This window comes from Passer montanus, unplaced genomic scaffold, assembly GCF_014805655.1.
Source record: "Passer montanus isolate IOZ18808 unplaced genomic scaffold, ASM1480565v1 scaffold61, whole genome shotgun sequence".
Taxonomy (NCBI): domain Eukaryota; kingdom Metazoa; phylum Chordata; class Aves; order Passeriformes; family Passeridae; genus Passer; species Passer montanus.
Genome location: NW_024371149.1, coordinates 4,459,920 through 4,483,072, shown reverse-complemented (window position 1 = coordinate 4,483,072; position 23,153 = coordinate 4,459,920). Strand labels below are relative to the sequence as shown.

Sequence of the window (23,153 nt, the reverse complement as noted above, 5' to 3'; positions counted from 1 at the left end):
CCCAGAAGAAGGCGGGTCCAACATCATCAATAAAGATTATAATGGTTGCAAAGAAGAGGTACAGAGAAAAGGGAACTCCAAAGTTTGGATGACATCAAGCTGCTGCATAACCAACGACAAATTAGTCTGAATGTGTGAACTGAGGAAAAGAGAACCCTGTCTCCTAGGAAAGACAAGAGTACTGCTCCTGCATGTAGCTCTAGTAGAAGTATCCCAAAAATCATAAAAGTTTTTCTCAAGGTAAAAGTGCCCCCCGCCCAGACTCAGTAAACTGAACTGGAAAAGATCAAACCTGTCCTTGCCCCAAAGCACTACGCATTTACCCCAAGAAAATTTGCTGCTTTGCTCCTGCTACAATTAAGGAAGATTTCATCCAAACCCTGGTAGTCAGGGAAACCAGTAAAGTCTTTTAGTCTTCTCAGCAGCCATTTGTGCCTTTGAAGCACAGGATTTTTCAGGAAACTGCCAGGATTGATGTTGATTTCAAAGTCTGTAGGGGCACAACCTCTGCTCTTCACGCCCGGTGTGCTCTGAAGGAGCAGACAGGACACCCACCAAGCAAAGGCACAAAGCATCCTGCCGTCCTCTGAACGCCAGCCCAGCCACTTCTGCAGGCCAGGAGCTCTTGGCAGGTGGCACTAATGACCAGTGCTCCACAGGCCCTTATCAGGGGCAGGTGGCACTAATGACCAGTGCTCCACAGGCCCTTATCAGCTGTGTAGCTCTGGAGCAGCTCTGCCCGGTGTGGCACAGCAGGGCTGGTGCTGCCACAGCCCCTGCCCCACCCGTGACCAGGTAAACATCCCAGCAGGAAACATAAAGCCACCTTCACCCTCCTGTAAAGGCCAGCACTTTCCCCAGCTGCCTCCCTCTGCCAGACAGCCTCAGAACAAAGCCCCAGCACAACGCTGAGATCTGCAGTCACGGGCACAAGAGCTGGGCTGCATGGCAGAGGAACTGCAGTCATAGGTGTGCACAGTGGGGACCAGCCAAGGCTGTCCGGGCTAGGAGGAAAGCCAGCCCAACCCTAAATGCTATCACATCCACCACACCCCATGTTTCCTTTGGCAGAGGGAAGGCCAAAAGTTCCACTCTGGGAGCAAAGGGCTGCCCAGAAAGCCCCAGCTCTCCTCAGGTCTCAGAAAAATACCCTGCAGCCAGTCTCTTTCCACCTGGGGAAGAGGGAGGACAGTCTCCACCATCCATCAAGGGATGCCCATGAGCAGGGTGTCCCCTACCAGCAGGGCTCTCCCTGCCTTTGCTCAGCTGCCTCTTACAAGGGTTACTGGCTGACAGGGTAAGGATATCAGCTGGTGCCAAAGCTAAACCTGGTATCTTTTCACACCACAGGATTCAGTCCCATGATTTATTTCAGACCATCAAGTCCAGTTTTACCACTAAATCAAGCTTTAAGTTTATAAAACTGTTCAGAGGGCCACGCTTGAAAAGAAAACCAGCACATACAAATACCCAATGATGACCCAATTCTGTATTTTATATAAATTCTGAGTTTTTAAAATACCACAAATAGATAAAATATCAGACTAAGCAGGGATGAATTCATTTTACAGTGGTCAAAATCAGCAACAAATATATCGGGATTTCATCTTCTTAACGTATTTACATAACTGGGCTGTCTTGAAACCATTTTTTCATTGGAAAACTGGTTTTATAAGAAAATGTCCAGTTTTACAGACTCCAAGAGACACCCGTCCTTAATGGAACTGGGAGACTTTTGACATGATAAAACAGCAAACATCTGTTCTGCCCATATTTTGGGTCAGATGCTCGAGATTGCTACCAGAAAACCACAAAAACCATCTCAATAACAATGTTTATCAGACAGTTCCATGTATTCAGCTGGAAACAAAAAGCCTCAATGTTTATCAAAATCAAATGCAACCAAACAAGCAACAGCTCATATTACCTGAGGAATGGAGGGGGATGGGGTCTGTCAACTGCACTGCCTTCCAGACCACTCCACCTCATCAGCAGCTGCTCATACAGCGTGCCACTTGCTTCCTCCATCAGCTCCCAGCCTCAATGGGATTTAACTGAGAACCACCCTGTGCACAGGTCAGCTCTACAGAAACTATTACCCTGTATGTATTGTGTCCATTCATGTCTCAGAAAGAGCTTTTCTCAAATTCTACCCCACTGACTCACTGCAGAATATCACACAAACAGCAGTAAAGACAAGAGCCTTTCCTACTCCTGTAGGGCAGCCCAGCAGGCTTTGGCCCAGAGTTCATTACACTGATCAACACAAGTTTGGGGTTTTTTCTGAATAAAGACTGCAATAAACTGTCCACCAGAACCCTACAGATTTAAAAAGAAATGTAAGCCAGAAACACCTGCGAAGCACCCGTCCTAAAGAGATAAGAAACTCCACAAAAAAGTCTCATGAGCAGCACTTGTGAAATCTCCATACTCAGCTCTCTCCAGGAAGACCATCCAACACAACCAAGAAACCAGAAGTATTCTCACAAAAAGATGCTTGCGATGTATTTGAGCCTGAAGCAGTCTGGAACACATATTTCAAGTGGAAAGTGAGGTAGGGCAGTGATAGAAGGCAAGGTAAGAGCAGTTGTGGAAATGCCACAATCTTTCATCTGCTGCTCCTCTAAGGCACAACCAGACAGCTGAGGCACAATGGTGATGAGGGCCATAAATACCAAGATAAACTCTAAAGCTTTACAGCACAAGGATGATGGTGCCAGAAGCCAAATATGGGCTCCTGGCAGTTAGTACAGGCTGAATTCAGGCACCTGGTTCAAAGAGAGCTGCAAGACACCTAGTTCAGGCCTATGTCTGGATGGATGTCTCTCCTGGCATCCCACCATGCCGGCACATGGACCAGCACGGTGACCCCACCACTGCATCACTGGGACAGGCTCCACTGCCTCCACGGGACAGCACTGACCCCAGGGACAGCACACCCAAATTGCAGGGCTCTGTGCCAGGCTGCTGCTCCCCCCTGCCCAGGGCAGGCAGCCCAGCCCTGGCACCCCTGCTCAGTGCTCCCCAGGAGCACAGCTGTGCACCCACCCACCTCCCACCTGCCTGCAGCACAAAGCAGCACAAGGGCTGAGCAGGGAGAGCTGCAACCTCCCAGGCTCCCAGGGAAATCTCTTATCACAGGTTACAGCCTCCCCACCCTCTCACTGGCCTCAGGTAGCCTCTCTATCTCATAACACAATAGGAGCAAGGCCCTCACGACCCCTGGCAGATGTCAGTCCTACGGTCACAGCTCACCCCATCCTGCGAGGGAAGAAGGGCTCTGTGCCAGAAAGGTCTCTGGTGAAAACACAGGTACCAAATAAAATAGGAGAGAAAATGTAAAGTCATCACCTAAGGAGGAACAGACTTTTTAAAACAGGTCAAAACTGGATCAGATCTTTTTTTACATGGTAAGAAGACTTGCCAAGAATTTCACTCCTGAGCCCAGGAGAGAAATCCAGAAGCCTTACGAGCAAACCACAGGAAAGATTAATGACTTGAAGTCTGGGAGGGGAAATTAAAAGCGTCAGAGGGGTCACAAGAGAAAGCCCTGATAAGAGCTGCTAATTGTCAGCATTTACGTCACCACAATCGGAGGGGCTATTTTATTACATTTTAGTCTCTAGGGTCAGAATTTCTCATGAGGTGGTTATTTTTGCTGCTTTGCTGATCTATGTCCCTTGGTATGTGCCTATAAGCATTGACAAAGACGACCAAGAAAAACTAAGAGCAGGTAGGGCTTTAGACACCCTTCTGCCTGAGAGTCTTTTGCTGGAAGGAAATGGCAATAATTACCATAACAATGAAGCAAATATCACTTCCCTTACAGTAAAGCTGCTTTCATGTCCCAAAAATGCTTTAGAAAAATGAAGCATTATTACTGCAATCGAAGGAGATTACTCACCCCCCACCCCTGTATGTTTAATAGCACTTGTGAGCTCTGCCCTTCCTGCAGCTGGCAGCTTCCCCGTGGCACCTGGGCTCCTTCAGGCAGTGCGACCCCCATGGCAGGAGATCCCGTGGCAGGAGGCATTTACAGAAATTCACAACACTGACCATCGTGGTCTTCTTTAAGGGCAGTTCACGTAAATTCAAGTTCTGGCATATTCCACTTCCCGCAGCCCTTCCTCACCTGCGGCATGCGAGCACTTCATAATTGTGCAATGGTGGCAGATGCCAGAGCCCAAGGCTAACAGCAGCTCGCTGGATGCCTCTGTCTTGCCGAGGGATTGCTGGAACGAGGAGCAATCCCTTCGTTCCTGTTCCCATGGGGGGCAGCCAGCCCCGACAGGAGTCTGTGTGCAGAGCCGAGCAGCAGCTCGGGGTTCGGTGCCCACTGGAGCCCGTGGCTCTGGGGCCCCAGGGCAGGGCCCAGCCCGGCCGGGCCAGCACCTGTGGGGCAGGCGGGGACAGGGCAGCGAGGCAGCGAGCACCGGCTCCTCACAGCCCAGAGCTGGGCACAGGAGGGAAAAGCCACGTACAACGCTAAAATTGTTACTACACAAAATCTTTGCCACTTCCTAACTAACTTCTCTTTAAGGGGGGAGCAAGAAGGACTTCGAACAGAGACGGGCAGAGGCACTAAATACACCTTAACATGGCTACTGTAAACAAAGGCTCTTAACTATACATGGCAAGCAGAGGCAGGCGAGCATTCAGCCCACCTCGGTGAGCCGGGCTCCCACAGGGTGGGCTGCCAAACCCGGGCCAGGGGCTCAGGGGACTCCTACTGCCTGCAGGGTCCCTGTGGAGAGCCTGAGGAGGGAGGTTCGGTGGGAAGCAAAGACCCCGGTCTGCTACAGGTGAAGGGGCTGAGGGCGCGACCACCGATTTCTCCGTAAACATAAAAAACCCAAACAAACTAAAACACAGACGGGAGAAAAAGACAACCCCACCTCCCGCCGCGGCTTTGCCGTTCTGCCACCTGCCAGCCCGAGCCGACCCCGGCCGCCCCCAGCACCGCCCGCCGCAGGCCACCCTACCCGGGAGATGGCGAGGGGCTGCTCGAAGTCGCGGCCGCCCACCAGGCGGAAGCCCCAGGGCCCGGGGCCCGAGAGCACGATGCGGTGCGTCCCCATGTGCGCGCTGCACCTCGCGGGTGGCTCCGACCGCCCCGCCCCGGGGCAGCAGCGCCCGCTCCGCCCGCCCGGGAGCCGCTCCGGGGTCAGGCCCCCCGGGCAGGGCGGCTGCCGGCGTCGGGAATCCCCTCACCCGCTCCCTGCTGGCAGGCAGGACGAGCCTCCGGCAGGCAGCCGCACGCAGGAGTGCCCCGGTGCGGCATCGCCCTGGCAAACACTCTCCAGCCTGGAGCAATGTTAACGCTGAAACCTAATGGGGGCGATGGAAATAACCGGTCCTGACTGCAGTTTCCCCGCCAGGATCGGATGAGTGAGGGTGGAGTCTGGGAAGGGTGTTACCTCTACTGATTTATCCCAGGTTCACTGATTTAGACAGCGTTTTGTTTATCTCTAGCCCCTTAAGCACGGTACCACCAATAAAAGGAATTATTCTATACAGGTTTTTCAGCCAACCTGTGATTCTGTGATTCAGGAAAAATAGTTGTTTCAGTTGCATCTTAAGCCCTCAGTAATCTGATGGTGGACAAGTGGGAAAGGTTGGTCACAGCAACATTGGCATTTACAACTGGAGTGCCAGAATTGCTGGTCCTTTGAATACAGCTCACCCATAAGCACAACATCAGTGAGCTGCAGCTGGGATTCAGCCACAGCTGGGGAGGGAGGAGCAGGCAGCAAGCAGGAATGGTGCAGGTCACACAGGTACTGGTCCACAAGACATGGCCACACATGATCCCATGACAAGGCACGCTCTTGCTTCTGCAATCCCCTTTTGTGGCTGTGCCTTTCTTCCTGCATTAGCTTGTCTTTTCACAGGTTATTCCTTTCCAGGGTCCATGTGGCCAGCCTATTAATTTTATCCCTAGCAGACAGAAGTAGTTCTTCCACTACATCACTGGTGTGGCACTCATGACAGTGAAGAAAGTGACTGCTTTGCCACAGCAGTGTGCAGGATCTCCAGAGGGCCGTTGCACACTGCTAGGTCACTTTTCCCCTCTCTGCTTGCCCAGCTTCTGAAGTCACTAGCACCTCTAGCTTCCTTACCTTACCTTAGGTTAGAGAGTGAGTAAATTCCAATGTTCAGCAGACACAGATGAGTTTCTCCCTTCCCTGTCCAGGCTGCTGTAAAGCAAAGGTGAGCAGTTCTTGTCAGCAGAAGAGCCATGGTCAGGCTCTTTGGCTTTTATATATAAAGTGACCTGTGAAATAAAAAAGAGCTTATGTCTGTGTGCTTTCTAAAAACATGTAAAATAGCCTGAGGCTTTTGCTGTCATGGTAGTTTGGTTTTAGGATTGACTTGTTTACAGTTTGACTTCCTAAAATCATTGTGAGTGCAGCCATGACGTTTATCTGTCTGCCCAGCCATCCAGTCGCATCATCACAGAGTTTGAATCTGTTGTGCAATTTTGGCTTAGTCTAAGATGGAGGTCTCCAAAAAGTTAAAACTCCTTGTGAAATACCAATCTTTAGGGTGAGCACAGTCCTGCACAGGCACAATGCAGGAGCCAAATGTGTGGAGCTGCAGGATGTATTTTTTGGGTATTTGTGTGTTACCAGCCTCCAGAGAGCCCACCCAGGCAGCTCAGCTGTTGCCTTCCCTCACTCTACTCCTTCAGGGACTGTTCCTAAAAAGCCCCAGCTAGGTGTATTGCTGCAGGGCTGGGAGACAGGACACCATCACCTACAAACCCCCATGAGTTAATGCTGTAGCCATACCTGCCCTGTCAGGGTGCAGCCACTGGACAGCAGAGTCTTTAAGCTTTTGACTCAAGTCAGGGTTAAAAATGCACATGTAAGCCCAACACCAACTGGCACCCCTTCCCCCACAGGCTGGCATTTTGAGTTTCTTGCCTGACTTAACCTGGGTGGTCTTTTCATTAGAGGTCACAAAGACCCTTTGTAAACCAGTGGACAGAGGTGTACTCCTGACCTGCCAGGTCTGCATGCACACCACAGCAAGTGCACCCTCACACCATGTTATTGTGAGATCTGAGTGTAAACCAGCTTCTCCTCTGCATTTACACCTTGGCTTCTTTAAGCAAAAGTCACAGCCAGCCTACAGCACGGGAAGGGCAGTTGAGCTCAAGCCAAATCACAAGCAGGATCCTCAGGTGCAGGACAGTGGAGAAGCCCATGGCAGACACCCACAGGTCAGTACTGATACAGAGCCACAGCGGGGCACTAGTACAAGAGTGCATTGCTATAGGAACAACCAGAGTATATTTTATTTAATAATTTGTACAAGGAACACAATAGTAATTCAATAATTCCATTTATTAATTGCCAAATAGTAATCCACTGCAATAAGAAACAAAAAATCAACACAAAAAGAAGTTGCAGTTTGTGTGGATATGTGTGGTGTGTGTGTATGTGTGTGTGTGTGTTTGTGTTTAACTTAAACTGGCAAGAGCAAGAACAGAAAATTACCTTTTAAATGAGTATGTTATATACAATCAATATCAACATGTTACTTTGCTGGATAGATTTATTTGGTGTTATCCAATCTTACCAACAGGCCTAAACATTGTTGCAAATAACTGGAGGGCAAACCCAAAGCAGAACAATTAACCCATAAATAAGATGCAGGATTCAAGATACCTCCTGCAGAAAATAAACAGTGGTGCTTTGTGTCATATCTGAAACCCTTTCATAATGAATATTTTGTGCTAAAACTCTTTATGTGAACATACACGGAATTCCATCACTTAAATTAAAGTGGAAAAAAATCCCAACCTTTCACAACTGCCTTTTTTCCTCCTCCCTTCACTCAGTGTGTTTAAATTATTTCTCTATACAAGGTAAGTACATTGTCTGTACAAAGTTAAATATACATATTTACAGTCAAACTTCTGAGACACAGAGTCTTCTCTTCCGCTGACTGAGACGGAAGACAAGCCTACTTGATTTCAAACCCAGGAGCATGGCTAGTTTATCAAAACATTGCAAGTCGTGCTAACAGTTAGTCGTAGTTTACTCTTAATAAATCTGTATAAAAGCATCAGCATAAAAATAGGCATTTTATATTATTAAATACGGCTTATGACAAAATAGCAATCTACCCTTTGCTATTTGTACGGCAATTGTAGGAAGCAGAGTCTGATAGAACTGGTTTTGTTTATGCTTTTTCTTAATAACAAAAAGTCTATCAAAAGAGTATTCATAGTGGATTTACAGGCAAACATACAGCCAAGCCATGGGGTGGGTTTTTTCTTTCCCTCAAGGAAATACAAATCTATGGGAATTGGTAATAACTGCTGGGAATAGCTTTCCAAATTGATTAGCCTTTTTTTGTGACTAAGAGGCAGCCAAATGCATGTATTTATTTGACCTACCATGAACACTGTAATCAAAATTAAAAAAAAGGCACCCTCAGTGATACATTGCTCAGATTTATCAGAGCCTCTAAGATTTAATGCTGAGAAAGAAGTCCCAGCATTTCATCCCAAAGCATATATTAGAAAAGGTGTGTGATCCTTTAGGGCCAGTGACAGGGCAAGAGGAGCAGTGAAAGTGAACAGCCGTAGGACTCATAAACAGGATTTGCCCCCACGGATGTTCTGTTTATTGGTTCTATTCTTTGTGCAGATAAATGTCAAAGCTAGGCTGATTTCTCTTTAAAACAACAGGACTCAGTTAATTTTGCACACAATACATTCACACACACACACCCTGCACAAAAGAAAAAACCCTGCAGAGATCAGGAATATGTTATTGAAGGGTTTGGGATTTTCGCGCATTTGCATTATGCTTTGTCTGACCTCTCTGCATTAAACCACCAGTCCCAAACTCCTTTTCCACACAGAGCTCTGCAATTCAATTGTATCAGCTGTTCTCTGCCTCTGCCAGGTCTTAAGATGCATAACATGAAGGAAAACTTTTCTATGGAAATGGAAGGCAGAGAAAAGTGATTCTTCAGCAGTTTGCCTTTCTTCAAGGCAGAAACTGGGCAGCAAGCCTGTTTCTTGAACTTCTGTTCCTGAACTCCTGTGCCAACCAACGTGAGCAGGGCTGAGTACTGCCCCAAAGCACTACCCTATCTCAATACACAAACAAAACCTATACCATGTGCTTCCCTGAAGCCTTCTCAGAGGTAAGTACTCCATACAAATTAAGATTATCATCAAAACTCTTACTGGGGAAGGGAGAGGAATACACAAAGGCAGCACTGTAAACTAGAAACTGTCTCTTCTTCAGCAAACAAATCACACCCTGACTCCATGGAAGCAGGGCTACACATTCAACTCAATAGTGTACCACATAACCACATCCTCCTAACACTTCTCATCTCTTGTCTATTACATTCATAAATTGTCTGTTTCTTCACTGTTTAAAAACACCATCTGGAAAGGAATCCCACCATCCTTGTTATGGTGGGATCACTGTTATTTTACAGGTACAGAAGCTTCACATAGTTGCCTGGGAAGGTGCCAAATTGCCTTGTTCTCCTGGATGTACCTGTTGCAAAATAAAACACAAGGAAGACACAATAAGATGGAGACAAGCAAGAAAGCCTCCAGGGTTTAAAAAGGTACAGGTGGCAACCTCTTCTGCTTGCAGGCATTGATTTCTAATACTAAATAGGAGCCCTAGTCAAAGAGTCTTTTGGTACAAACCAAATCACAACTAGTTCTGCTACTAATAATCTTTGGTCATCCCCTTTAACAATTAATAAGGTGCTGGTGAAAGCTCCCGGGCCTATAGATTAGAAGTGAAACACCTCTCAGTGTAAATGAGATAATCTCCCTTAAGAAGAGATGGCAAGCCTAGATTTAAAATGTTGAGATAGAGAACACTGTCCAGACTTGCACCCCTTGAAGGTAAAGGATTTTGCTAAACATGCACTTGAGGCCGGATTTTCAGGGACTGCAACTCCTATCCATGTGCTGTCTTCACCCCCTATTTGCCACTTTCTGTAACTAGGCATGGCTCCCTCAGCTTTGGAAATGCTACAGAAATCCAGTTTTTCTTGGTTCCCTCTGTTGCTCTGTCATCTTGTCATCTTCTTGTATAAACAAGAAGGATCAGGACAAAGAGAGAAATGGAGATACTAAGATAAGAAAGTACTAGAGACCTAGCAATGAAAATAAAGCTCCACCACCTTGCAGCCTAATTTTAATATTCTTGGCGGGAAAAGGTGGGAAATTGTGGAAAAACTGAAGTCAATTTTTTTCACCAGTTTGACCCCACAAATGAAAGCAACTTCCAGACACTCTGCAAAACTGCTCATCCCAAAAAGCTCTGCTCACAGGCAAATGCCACACTCACCCACAAACCAGCCATCATCACATTTCTCCATGACATCGACAATGTCACCGTCCCTCAGTTCCAGCTCATCATCATTCTGAGGAGTGTAGCTGTAGAGGGCTTGGTAGCTAACTCTAAAAACCAGAAAGATAGTACATGTTAGCCATTGGATTTGTTTGACACCCCTTCAGGAGGTGTTCCCCTTCCCCTAATTCCTATTACAGGTTTTTGAATACAGTCTGGACCTGTGTTTGACTTTTGAGAGGCGGAAGCCAACTGTATTGAACTTGCTGTTGTCAAAAAGTCATGATAGTAAAAAGTGTCATACCTACACTGTGTGGGACATGTGGAGAGCTTCTGCTCCCTTTCTGCCATATAGTTGTCTGCACAGACAAACAAGCAGTGTCTTCCTAACATGTAGCACCTAGACAGTGTTTAGTTGCAGATACTCTACTGAGTGCAAGCCAAAACCTGGATACTCTCATTCCTGGGCTAAATGAGACAGCTGTTTCCTTGCCCTCTGCATAGGCAGAGAGAGCCATAATTGACCAAATGGCAGAGCAAAGGACTTTAGAAAAAGATATTGCCTACTCTACTGCACTCTCCTATCTATATGGATAAATCATGGCTGAGGAGGTATGGTGGAATAAAAAACTCAAGGCTGAATCCTGCCCTGACATGTCATTTGTACCACAGGCACTCTGTATTCACTAGAAAGGATCCTTATGGAGTAGAAACTATCTTTGGGCAAATTTGGGGAGGCTCGGGTCGCCTGCCTATGGAGCATGAAAATAGAGCTGGTGTGAAATGTTTCCATTCTGCATAAAGCAAAGGCTCCTTTCACAAGCCAATTGCTGTGATCATCAGTCCTCAGCACAGTGCAGGCTGCTATTCTCAAAACCATCAGTGTAAGGCCCCACCAAGCTTAGTGGCAGCTTCAATGAACAGCTTTGAAAATCTCAGCCCTGGCCTCTCAGCTACTGATTCACCTGTGGAACTGGTCAGCAATGCACCGAGTGCCATCAGCGCTGGGACTCTCACTGCACTGTGAGAAGCTAAGAACAAGTGGAACACATTGATCCATGTCATATGACCAGGTCCAGCCAGTGGATATGAACTTGTTGCCAGCTTCAACAATACAAAGACACTGAGACAGCCTCTGTAATGGAGACCCCATCCAGGATCATGAGGCCATTGTTTCTGGTGCTATACAGACAGAAAAAGGTTTCAGGTGCTATACAGCTGAAACTCATTATGATATGTGGCTACTTTTGTTCTTTAATGCAAAGCTGACATTTTCACATAATTCTAAATTACCTTCTGAAACACTGAGAGCTCTCATACCCCCCTATCTTCACCACCAGTCAGAAATAAGGGCCCTGGAAGAGATGGGAACCAAAAGAACTTACATGTCTCGTGGTGTTTGACTTCGCTCAGGGCTGGCTCCTTGCTGCTGTGCTTGAGGTTGCTGAGAAATGATGAGAGATGATTTATGGTCATTAGAGGTCACCTTGTGGCGAGAGTCAAGAGGCTGAGAAATAGTACTGCAGTAATGAACAGACTTTTCTGCAATGTTTATGATTTCATTGCAAACAGCTTCCTGTGTGGTAGGCAGCATTGACATCCAAGAACACCCAAAGGACAGTCAACAGGGGGAAGGGAAGGGAAAATATAGATAAGAAGAGATGGGACATTCCAGTTGCAGCATATAAGTCCAGTAAAAAACCAAAAACAAAAGAAGAGTTGTAGATCCAGGTAAATATCCAGGTAGTGGAGTGCAGAAGGGATCCAGATGTAAGCATGGAAAAACAGGCAAGATACAGAAGAATTTGGCATTTAGTTTGAAGATTTGTAACAAATACATTTACACATATTTTTAAAAGAAGCAGCATAAGAGGTTGCAATTAGTTATGCAGTGGCACCATTCCAAATGCTATGAAGTCAGTTCAAGAATGCAAGGTGAGGTTGGGCTGCTCCATTCATGCACTTGGCTTCGTTTAACTTATACCAGGGTCTGGCAGCACAATTAGCCCAACTTCTCATTGGCTCTGACAGTTTTTTCTAATTGTTAAATTCCCTTTCTTCTGTTGCAAACAAGCAATATAGGCAAAGAGATAAATATGTATCTACTTTGCAACTAAAAATAGTGCTGGCATTTTATCTCTTACTGAGGTGTTGCTGTCTGGGTGAAAAGTGTCTAGGACTACATATCTAAGTTAAACAGGGGCCTTACCACATAGCTCTTTTCAGACTCTGTGAGATCTGGTCCAGCTCTCAATGAATGGTGGGAAGGCTGTGTGATCACCAAGCAAATGATAAGGAAGACATTTTAGCAGATGTTATATAGGTCAGAATTAAAAAAAAATGTAAATGGAGTGCAGACAACAAAAGGAAATTAACAACTCCTCCCCTCCCCACCCCAGCACCATACTTTTTGGACAGCAAGATCCTTCATTTACACAAGAGACATTGAGGCTACAGTAACACAACAGTAGCACACAATGCTGCAAGGCAAAGCAAAACAGAAGGTAGGGCAGGGAATCAGAGTGGAAGCTGATGGACACTGCTACAGCCAGAAATGGTACAACAGTATCACACTGCATTCCTGTAGGGGAAAAATAATGCAGACGGGAACACATACTTGGGAGCATCAAAATTGAAAGGCCAAAGCATGCTGGAAGGCATCTGTTGCTGTTTTCAGAAAAGTCCTCAATTACTTTGACACAGAAGAGAATAGCAACTTGCTCTTTTTTAAAAAAAAAACAACAGCTCAGGTTCTCAGGAGGCACAATGCCATGTAGGCCAAAAACAATCATTCTACCCTGTACCAAGCAAGGCTCTGAAATGTTTTCTTAACTCCCACAACAAGGCAGAGCATCAGGTCAGTGAGACCTTGACTGAAAAACCCAGCTTTAAACACCACCACCAGTGAAGCTGCTGGACTCTGCCCTGCCTCACTCTGCAGTCACAACTCTACACAGGGACCGTGTGTCCCTGGACACATAAAGGGAAATCATGGTTTGAGGCTGAAGGTTTTATGGAGAAGATCACTGAAAGAGCCATACAGATATCCACAGCCTGGTTTTGCACATTTTTGCATATTCAAACACCCACCGAAAGCACGGTGCATGCTGTGAGCAAATGTAATGTCTGAGCTGGTGTACTGCCTGCAGGGCTGCTTGGCAAAGTGCACTGAGATACAGAGCATGGCCATGCTCTGTGATCATTCAACACAATTTTCAAACTAAATTTCACAGGCCTCAATTTTAAGCTTTCTGTCCTCTTTATGCACCCCAGCAGTGCCCTCCAGTAAAAAGCTTGCTTTTTTGTGGCACAAGAGAGAGCAGAAGCAGACAGTAGAGAGGTCTGTGACACCTTCAGCACAAGCATGCTCAAAGACTGGAGAAGTGCAGGGTGATGAGCTCATTCTTCTCAAAGCTCCACTGAACCACATCTTGGACCTCTGGAGCTGTGCCCATCACTGTATTAAAGCAAACCATCTCTTTTCTTGAGGACTGTGACCCATTCTAAGCCAACCCAGCCCCACAGAAAATCCTTTGTAGTCAGCTCTACTCTCTGGTGCTGGAATTTGGGATCACTGCCCTATGAAACAATGCCCTGTTACCATGTACATTTCTAGAGAAAGAAATTTAAATGTAAGTTCCATGTGCTAATTGCAGTGGAATTTGCATTCAAAGCATTTACTGTGGAGCCTGAAATCCTCACAGGATTTCTGGAAGTCCCTCCTGCCTATCATCAGCCCTGAAAGGCAAATGAAAAAATAACAAATTTGAAGTTCATATTGTGCAGACGAAATGGATATAGTGCATCAAATCTGATGAGACCAGAGCTAACTCAGGTGGTTAAGTAGCTGGAAAAAACAATTTTTAGGCTGAGGTAGCTATAATAATGTTTTTAGGTTGTTTGTTTTTTTTTTTTTAATTCAAGAAAGTGCTTCTCTGTTCCATACCAATAAATTGACTGCTGAAATTGCTCCATGAGCTCCTAAGACCACATGGTCCATTTCTCACTGATTACTTGTGACCTCCCTGCACAGTTTTCCTCCTAAAAGCATTAATATCTATGAATTAAATTAGTTTTTTGAAAGCCAAAAAATTGACACTGCCTCTGAGCGCTCCACAGCACAGGTTTATATTACCAGGAGGTGCAGCATCAGAACCTGGATCACATTGCCTTTCCTGGCAGGATCCTCATGGGGACTTCCATGAGGCAGCTGGGCAGGGGCAAAGGCCAAGCAGGAACTTCCAGTTCCTGACAAGACACATGACTAAGTGCATCTCCTCTGGCCTGTGCTCTGGAGATCCATGCAGCTCCTACCAAAGCACTAACTCCCAGGGCTGCAGCAGAGCCCTGCAGTGAGGTGGCGAAACACTCCACAGTCAGCAACTATGCAGTATTAGCTAAACAGGGTGAAAAATAGATCAGAACAGAACCCATAATTTTGGGCTGTAAATGTACCACCCCACTAATGTCAACAAGTGATCCTGATAGCATGATCTATGTGGCTTTTTAATTTTTTCCTTTTTTTTTAAATTCACCCACCAAACCCTACATTATTCTTTCAGGGAAGGAAGAGATTAAAGGGAAAAAAAAAGTGTTATAGGTCCAAATGCTCTTCAAACAGGGGTTTGAACAGTCCATGTACTACCTACAGTGGTACTTCCCTTGTGCCAGAGGTGGCTGAGGAATCAGGAAGTGTTTGGCACAGCTCTGAAGTACAAAAGACTTCCCCAAAACACCGAGCCAGCCCTGTACCTGCTGAGCGTAAGCTGAAGGCCCTAAAAGTGTCCAAGTATTCACAACCTGTGAGGACATCTCAACTTACACTTGCTCAGCCACACTCCACGCTTTGTTAAGAAAAGTGAATAAACTTAAGCACATACTGAAAACTCTGTCTCTGTTTCTACAGACTGTGCACACAAATATGCAGTACAGTTAGTCCTAAAGCACAGCTGGCCAGCGTTTCCACCTCATATGGAGTTTGGGGATGGATGTAAATAGTGCCACAGTTTGTAAAATTACCAGAAAAAGGTTCTACATTAAGAGCCTAGAAAACCTCTAAGGCAGGTTTTAAATGTTAGGCAGAAAGATGCTGGGACTGCCCAACAGTGCTCTCCCTGCTCCTGGTGAAATTCATGTCATCAGTGCAACTACGCATTGCAGCTCTTGCTTATGTGTCTTCCATCCATTTCAGGTGGGAGTTAAAGAGCTACATAAGGAAAAACAAAGCTAAACAGGACAGACTAATAGACACACAAGACAGACAGAGACACTGGTGTTCCCTCAGAGGAGGGCACACATCACACTAATGCTCCCACACGTGAATGAAGAACCAAGACCAGGGAGGCCTCCCCAGCCCAGGTGAAACAAAAGGAAAAGCCCCGCACACACCAAGCCCAGCTCTGGTGAAAGCAAATGGAAACCTGGCTGAAGAGCTCTCACAAAGGACACTGAAAAGGCTGCAGAGTGGAGCAGCCTGACTTCAAGGCTGTCATAATCAGTGGAAAGACTCCCCAGACCCTGGATCAGAAGTTGGAAGGCTGTGTCTAAAGCAGAAAAAGGCATTTCCCTTGGAAAACAGGTACCAAATGCCTGCTACGGGCTGGGCAGCTCTGCCTGGGACAGCAGAAGCCCTCAGCAGAAACACTGATGTGCTGAATCTGTGGAGCAACAGAAAACCACTGGAGGAGGTATAAGTTTACCTTGAACATGGTGCAAAGCAAGGAACATGCTAGGGGTAGCTGGTCTGTGCTGGAGTACATGGGGTCTGAACACCCACCTCATACACTCCCCTCTCTACCAGCCAAAAGCAGGTGAAATTACCACTCTGCTGGAGTGGTTCTGTACAAGTGCAAGGGAGCAGATGGGTCCCACCAACATCCCTCACATTGCTGATACAGGGACCCTTGTCCAGCCAATCCTGCCTTCCCCACCCCACAGCCACTGTCAGCCCCAGGGCCAAAGCCACCACACTGCTCACACACTTGCTGGCACCACTGCTGACTGTGACACTGTGCTAATAGGATCTCTGAGTAGAACAGGAATTAGAATGGAAAATTCCCGTAGGTTCACTGAAATAAATTAATTTGATAGATTATGTTACTCCTTAATAAGATATTTTACTAGACTATTGAAACAAGTTATCTGTAAGTTACACTTGAAATGCCTTCACATGCTGTGAGGTAATTCTTTTTAGTTTGGACTGTGAAAACAAATAAAAGGGAAATTCAGAACGGTGTAAAGAGCCAATACAATTTATATTTTTACTTAATGTAACAGGTAAGAACAGAGTCCTTACACCAGTCCTATACCTAAGGATCTTAAACCTGCAAAAAACCCTGGGTCAGAATTTCATAACTGAAGAGGTTATCCATAATGAGAGAGAAAACTAAAATTGAAAATCATAAAGTACCTCAAACACCAGGGACAGACACTAATGGAAGGAAAACCCAAATGTAATGTCTCATTTCCATGTCTGCTAAGTGATTTTCTCATTTGATTAAAATCAGTTGAGAGGTACAGATTTTTGAAAAGCCTCCAGGGTACTACCTGAAGTTCTGCTGAAACCATCAGCCTCTGTATAGATCACTCAGATAATGAGAAGCCATTTGCACATATAAATACCACTCCTGCTCCCTAAAGAGCTGTGGACCCAGAGCTGAAAATGGGGTCAAGACTGCTGCTAATGTCACATATAGTTTTAACTTGACACTTACAATGCTCTGATTGTCAAGGCATATAACATATAAATATTGACTTTGACTACAAAGAAAGGCCACGGGGTTTTACTGCAACCAGGTGGAACACCCAAAATAGAACTGTGTGCTCATCATCACTGGACAGAAACACCTTTGTCTACAGTGGCTCTTTGCTCCTTTTCTTTTGAATCACATATACCCAGTGCAAGCACCAGCATGACCAAGCAGATCAGAGCTTAGGAAAAAGGCCAACACAGAAAACTTCTATGGATTTTTAACATGAAGCAGAGTATGTACTCTATTGGACTCAGATGTTGAAAGTGAAAGGAAAGCAGGAGGTCGTTGTTCAGTAAAAAGTATTGCAAGCTTCAAGTGGAAGAAAATGAGTAAAGGTAATAGGAAAATTTCAGGGTTTAAGTTGTCTCTCTCTTAATCTAATCAAGAAAGTAAGTAACATTGGTAACTATTTCCCATGTTAATCCTGCATGACCAACTTGCCTGGTTCACTGATCAAGCTAAAGACTGCTTCCCCAATGCCCATCACAGTTTTTGTCAGTTGTGAACTTTCTGTTTCAAATATTGCCATCTTGTGGAAGCTGCCTTGAAGGACGGATGAGGCAGATGTAAGCATTGCTCATTCCTACACTCCGGGCACCCCAGACACAGTGCTGAGGCTGAGCCTACTGCATGTCTCTTTAAAAACGTTTGTAGCTCTCAGCAATAGAGCTTAGAACCTCTGAATCCTACCTGAGAAGACCAGAGCAGACCTCTGGCATTGTGGATACCAAGTTGTGTATGCCTTATCCCCAGCTCTGAGATGCTCAGACCTTGAATTCTGATCTCAGGTGGTTAAACAATACCTGAACCAAATTTTCCTGTGCTACACCATTCCTACTAAGAAGGCCACCAACGCTGCCTTATAATGCAATCAAGCTGTAGGAACTCAAGGTCAGAACTAAGTAAGCCCCGAGTTAATCTTTTGGAGGAGCCCATAAACAGATCCTCAGCTGGTACAAACAAGCAGCAATCTAGGCTTGACCTATGTAGATTTGCAGCAGCTGAAGATTTTGCCCATACCTGACCTTCTGCACAGCCTGGAAGTAATTTTAATTTTTTTTAAATAAAAATTCTAACAGAGGAAAATTATCTCACCTGTGTAATCAATGAGTTGCTAAATAAGCATTTGACAAAACAATGGCATGGCATGGCAACAACTATAAGTAATGGAAGAGTAATCAGCAAAGATGATTACCTGTGGCTTACTGACTCTGCGTGTAAGTCTGGGAGGTGGCTGTGTTGTGACAGTAGAGGAAGAGAGGGTAGAGGAAGAGAGAGGAGCAGATGAAGAGAATACTTTTGAGTCTGCAGACTTTTGAAGAAAAGAAAAATTGGTCAGCTTGGCACATACTCTCTCATTACAACCACTGCTAGTGATATCTACTATCCAGTAAATTTGAAGCACACACAGCAACAGTAACTCCATGCAACAAGTGCAGTTTCCAGTCGGTTGGTCTGAGCTGACCATCTCACTCTGTTTTAAACATGCAGGTTAAGTCTAAAAAATGTTACTAAAATATATCTGGATGGTAAACAGTACAGTCTTGACACAGCTCCCAGTAGACTTCTAGTAATGATTCAAGCAGAAATCAAATTATTTGTCATAAGTTTGCCCAGTGTGAAACATGTCATCTTGGAAACCCTGCTTTCTCATTATTTAATGTTGGCTAGATGGGGTATGTCATGGAGGCTACTGCAGTGCATCCAAGACAGTATTTAGAAGTCTATGATTTCAAATTCTCCAAACTTACACTCATTGGGGTACTGTAATGTAATTGGGCTGGCTGTACCCCACAATGTGCCACAAAGCAAAATAATGCATATATCCTATACAAAGACTGAGGGCTGAAGATATGTTGTAGAAGCTACTGGAGAGTTCCTTCTGCGTTTCCTCTAATTGTAACATATGGCTGCATATAACTAAAAACTCTTGAGGGAAAGCATCAGTAGGTCTCATTCTCTTTTGTGGCTAGAGCCTTTCAAATAATTTTAGAAATGCAAAGGTAATAACTTCCCCTCAATACATAGATAACAATCAAATCTCCCTTAGTCATGCACATCCCAAACTAAGGTTCACTAAACCATAGGCTCCAGGATCAACAGGGGTGTGATTCTAGGAGCCAGGCTCACATTTAAAATGCTTTTTGGCCCTTGGTTTTAGGAAAAACCAACAAATTCTATAACCAAAAATGATTCACTGTACACTGTAAAATCTCTGATTAGCAAGAAAATGTCTGTATTCTGCACAGTGGGCCTGTGTGTTGCTTTCATCTGACGCGTCTGGTAATAGCCACTATTTGACATAATCACCTCATTAGATGTGACTGATCGTGTCAGTCCTGTGTTATCTATTCTAAAATAATTTTCTCTACACTGCTCTTGAGCTCTCTTCCAAAACATTTTAATCTGCTGTAAGTGAATGCCACTGGTGACCTTTGAAAAAATGTCTTCAGATCATCAAAATGACATGTGGCAGCCACTGGCTCTGCTTTGCCAGCAGAGCAGCACAAACGTCAACCCACCAGTTAAACAAAAACCAGCGATTCAGAGCAGCACACACACATGCAGAAGTACCTTCTTTTCCCCGCTTTGAAACTTTCCTGTATCACCTTTCCTCATGTCTCTTTTCTCTGTTTTACCTCCCTGAACAATAGCCATTAGCTCCTGACACAACTGGTTGTCCTCAGAGGAACCCACAGGTCTCCTTTCTGGGCTCGCACGCATGTCTAGTTGGGATGGTTTCAGGCAGCGCTCAACAGAGATCTTGGGGACAGCATGAGCACTCTGCTCAGCGTGGCTGCTGCCCTCTCCTGTCTTTTGGAGCCAGGCTTGGCTGGCAGGGGTGTCACGCTGCTCTGCGAGGATGCTTTCGGGGCTCTCCACTGCCCAGCGAGAGGAGTTAGAGTAAGTCACGCTGGGAGAAGGGGAGTCAACAAACTTTTCTTCGTTTTGTGGAGTGGCCTGGTAGAAACTGCGGGCAGAGGATTGAGGTCTGGGTGAGGAAGAGGGCAACGGGGATTTAATGGACCTGGGAGTTGAGGAGCCAGACAGATGAGAATGGTGGAGGCTGACTGTGGGGGAAGGGCTGGCTGCAGCAGAAGGCGAGAGATAGTCAGTGTGAGAGAGGGAGGCTTCAGGCGGAGGAGGCAATGGAGGAGTTATGGCAGGAGTGGTGCTGGGAGACACTCCCACGGTCAGAGCAATCCACTCGGATGTGACCGCCTGCACCTCTGGAGACAAAGCGCGGCGCGCAAAAGGCAAAGGCGGAGGAGTTGGAGTATGGAGCAGCTCAGAGCTGGGAGACTTGAAGGAGACAAAAGCAGGAGAGAAAAAGAAAGAAGTGAACAAAAAAAATAATAAAAGAAATACAAAACCAAGCAAAAGTAAAAGGAGAGAGAGCAAGTGTGGAGAGAAGCAGATCTGTGACCACATGCATAAGTTTTCTACAGATGCTCTGCTGTGTTGGAGACAATGCTGTCCAGAACTACTCCAACCACAGAGTCCAGCCTGTATCTGTGTTGCTAATACCCTTCTCCAGCCTTTGCCAGTATTCCAGACACAAAACACCTTGTGGCCTCTGACTTCATTCCATAAGTCCTAAGTCCTTCAGGGAGCAGTTGAAGCCACCATCACGATGGCAGAATGCAGCATTTGGACTGGCCTGGCAGCAATAGCTGGGGTCCCAGCAACTCACACTGTGGATCCAGCCAGAATTCACCGCTGCAATGAACTTTGACTTTACCCAACTCCAGCATGAGCAATGCCTGCTCCTCAGGAAGCATGCACTGCAGAAGCTGCATAGGAGATAGGGATCAAAAAAGTCAGCTGTGGCTATTAGCTCTTGTGCTTAAAATAGGTCCTGTGTTTAAAGGACAGAACACACTACCAAGTCCTGCCTGTAGCTTTTACCACCAGCAGCATTGGTGAGAACAGCTACATTAGCACTTGTCAGACTGTTTCTCAGTCCTCAGCCAAACCAGGCAAAAAACTAGAGGGAGTATTGACTTTATAAGGGAGGAATCAAAAGAATAGGAAAGGAAACTAAAAAAAGGTGGATATGATCCCTTTCATCAAAGGGAGAAGCTTGCAGGGAGCTTGTGGAAGATAGGGGACAACTATGGAGAGGTTGCCAAGCTCATAGAAAAGCTCTGCTGATGTCCACTTTGACTGAGAATCCCAAACAAGCAACAAGTTTTTCCTCTTTACACAGTGGCTAAGACTGAAAACACCCCTTTTAGGCAAGTTCCAGACAGACAACAGGCATGAGTCATGGCATCTTTTTTCCTATCCTTTCTGTACCATGTATCCCTTCCTCACAATCCCAGTTCTCCACTTATGTTTCTTGCAGTCTTGACCTTGTTTTGGTCTCATGGGTGAGAGGAAAATGCACCAGAACCTCATGGCCATGACCCAGAATGTATGCTGACCTTCCTCTGGCATGAGTTTTTGCAAGATGGGAGCAAAACAAAGGGATTTAGAGACTCATTATCTCCCTCATAAGTTTGCCATGGCAAACATTCTGGGATCCCCATATAATTACCTGTTGGCATTTTGATTTTTGCTTTTAACTGCAGTATGGTTTGTAGTGAATCTAATATTCATGGAAGATCCCAGACTGACCTGCTCTCAAAACCTGAGTTCATGTAGCAGCAGTTTCAAATAATACAGTTTTCTCCTGACCCTGTCTCCAAAAACCTTGGTCATGAGTTAGATCATACAGGGGCAGGCATACAGCTTAATTCAAGCTGATTGGAATCAATATAATGATTCTTACAGACTATAGCACTTCTTAAAACCTTACAGACTAAGACACTTCTAACACTCATAATATAAAATTCCCCTCATCACAGTAAAGGTGCGTGAAGTGTAAACACATATTCAGGAGAAGCTGGATCACTCTGGATCACTAATTCATCTCCGGCAATGAAATTTAATCACATGGCTGTGAACTGCAGCCCTTTCAACCTGGCCTGGATTCAAGCTACATATCAGAGATAAAAAGCTGAGTCTCCAAATCCCCAAACGATCCGTTCATTAACCTTTCTGGTAAATGAAACATCACGTCTTCCTGCAGTGGAAGTTTACTGCAGAGAGCACGTGTCTTTGTGGCACAAAATTCTAGTCTTATATACAGCTTTCTTTCAGCTATTGCTTCTTGCACAAGAATGGCAAAATCCCACTGTCCTGCAAGGGGTTGAACCTGGCTGCATCTAGTCCTAGTACCTGTGGTGAAGCTGTCATGCTGCGGCTGGGGGAGAGGGACACAGGTGGGTCAGGGTAGTCGATGGCGTTCTTGACCACTGGCCGTTTGAGCACCTCCACGTAAGTGACGGGGAAGATGCCCTGGCGGCTGGTGCCAGAGATCCTTCCTTCATACCAGTTCTCATCCACTCGTCGAATCAACGTGATCCTTTCACCCTGTGGGAAGGAATAGCAATGCAGTTGTGATTTCAGCATGTTTCATCATTCCAGAGCAGATTACATTTTAAATCTTGGTGCAGCTGAACTATTTCCAATTATCAGCCTATTTCCAATTATCCCAATCCTAAACCCTGGGTGGGAATTTTAATTTTAAGTTCAGAGAAAGAAAAAATTGCAGATCTTACGGTACAGACTTGGTCTGTTTGCAGACTCGTTTATGCTCACATTTTCAAGACCCTACTTGCTAAAGCCAGTTAAAAATGGAAACCAGCAGTTTAAGGCTGACCATGAGACTCTCAGGCATATGAGGTGTACAGAAAGTATGCACACGTTTGCAGTTTAACCTAGGTCTCTCCATGGTCTCTCCAAGTTTTGCTGACACAGAAACTTCCAGATCCTTAATATACACTGCAAGCCTCACCTTCCTATATAATTAAAAGAGAAGACAGAGAAGATCTAATCTGAGCATCAAAACAGAAAGCTGGTTGAGATGGAGAAATTCTGCTACTTAATCTAAATATGGATGACTTTCTTCTGAACAGGTATTACACTTTACCCTTCCCACATCTTCACACTGCAGTCAGTCTAGCCTGTCACGTCAACACTGCAAAACCTGGCTTGCTCAATGATTTGGCTT

General features: G+C 45.5%; 2 protein-coding genes across 52 annotated transcripts in view; both read right to left on the bottom strand.

The window, feature by feature from the left end:
• Nucleotides 1-5,112, bottom strand: part of PDLIM1 (PDZ and LIM domain 1) — a 43,201-nt gene extending 38,089 nt beyond the window's left edge. For both annotated transcript variants that reach the window (XM_039727351.1, XM_039727350.1), the window contains exon 1: nucleotides 4,983-5,112. In XM_039727351.1, the coding sequence (XP_039583285.1) occupies nucleotides 4,983-5,078 (96 nt within the window). In that variant the 5' untranslated portion in view covers nucleotides 5,079-5,112. The remainder of the gene's footprint in view (nucleotides 1-4,982) is intronic.
• Nucleotides 5,113-7,330: 2,218 nt separating this feature from the next.
• Nucleotides 7,331-23,153, bottom strand: part of SORBS1 (sorbin and SH3 domain containing 1) — a 160,619-nt gene continuing 144,796 nt past the window's right edge. For 27 of the 50 annotated variants that reach the window (XM_039727379.1, XM_039727391.1, XM_039727381.1 and 24 more), the window contains 7 exons: nucleotides 22,319-22,513; nucleotides 19,670-20,398; nucleotides 18,291-18,407; nucleotides 12,553-12,612; nucleotides 11,729-11,919; nucleotides 10,341-10,453; nucleotides 7,331-9,530 (listed from right to left, as the gene is read on the bottom strand). In XM_039727379.1, the coding sequence (XP_039583313.1) occupies nucleotides 9,463-9,530; nucleotides 10,341-10,453; nucleotides 11,729-11,919; nucleotides 12,553-12,612; nucleotides 18,291-18,407; nucleotides 19,670-20,398; nucleotides 22,319-22,513 (1,473 nt within the window). In that variant the 3' untranslated portion in view covers nucleotides 7,331-9,462. The remainder of the gene's footprint in view (nucleotides 9,531-10,340; nucleotides 10,454-11,728; nucleotides 11,920-12,552; nucleotides 12,613-18,290; nucleotides 18,408-19,669; nucleotides 20,399-22,318; nucleotides 22,514-23,153) is intronic. The other 23 variants (XM_039727423.1, XM_039727424.1, XM_039727425.1 and 20 more) reach the window with 8 other exon arrangements.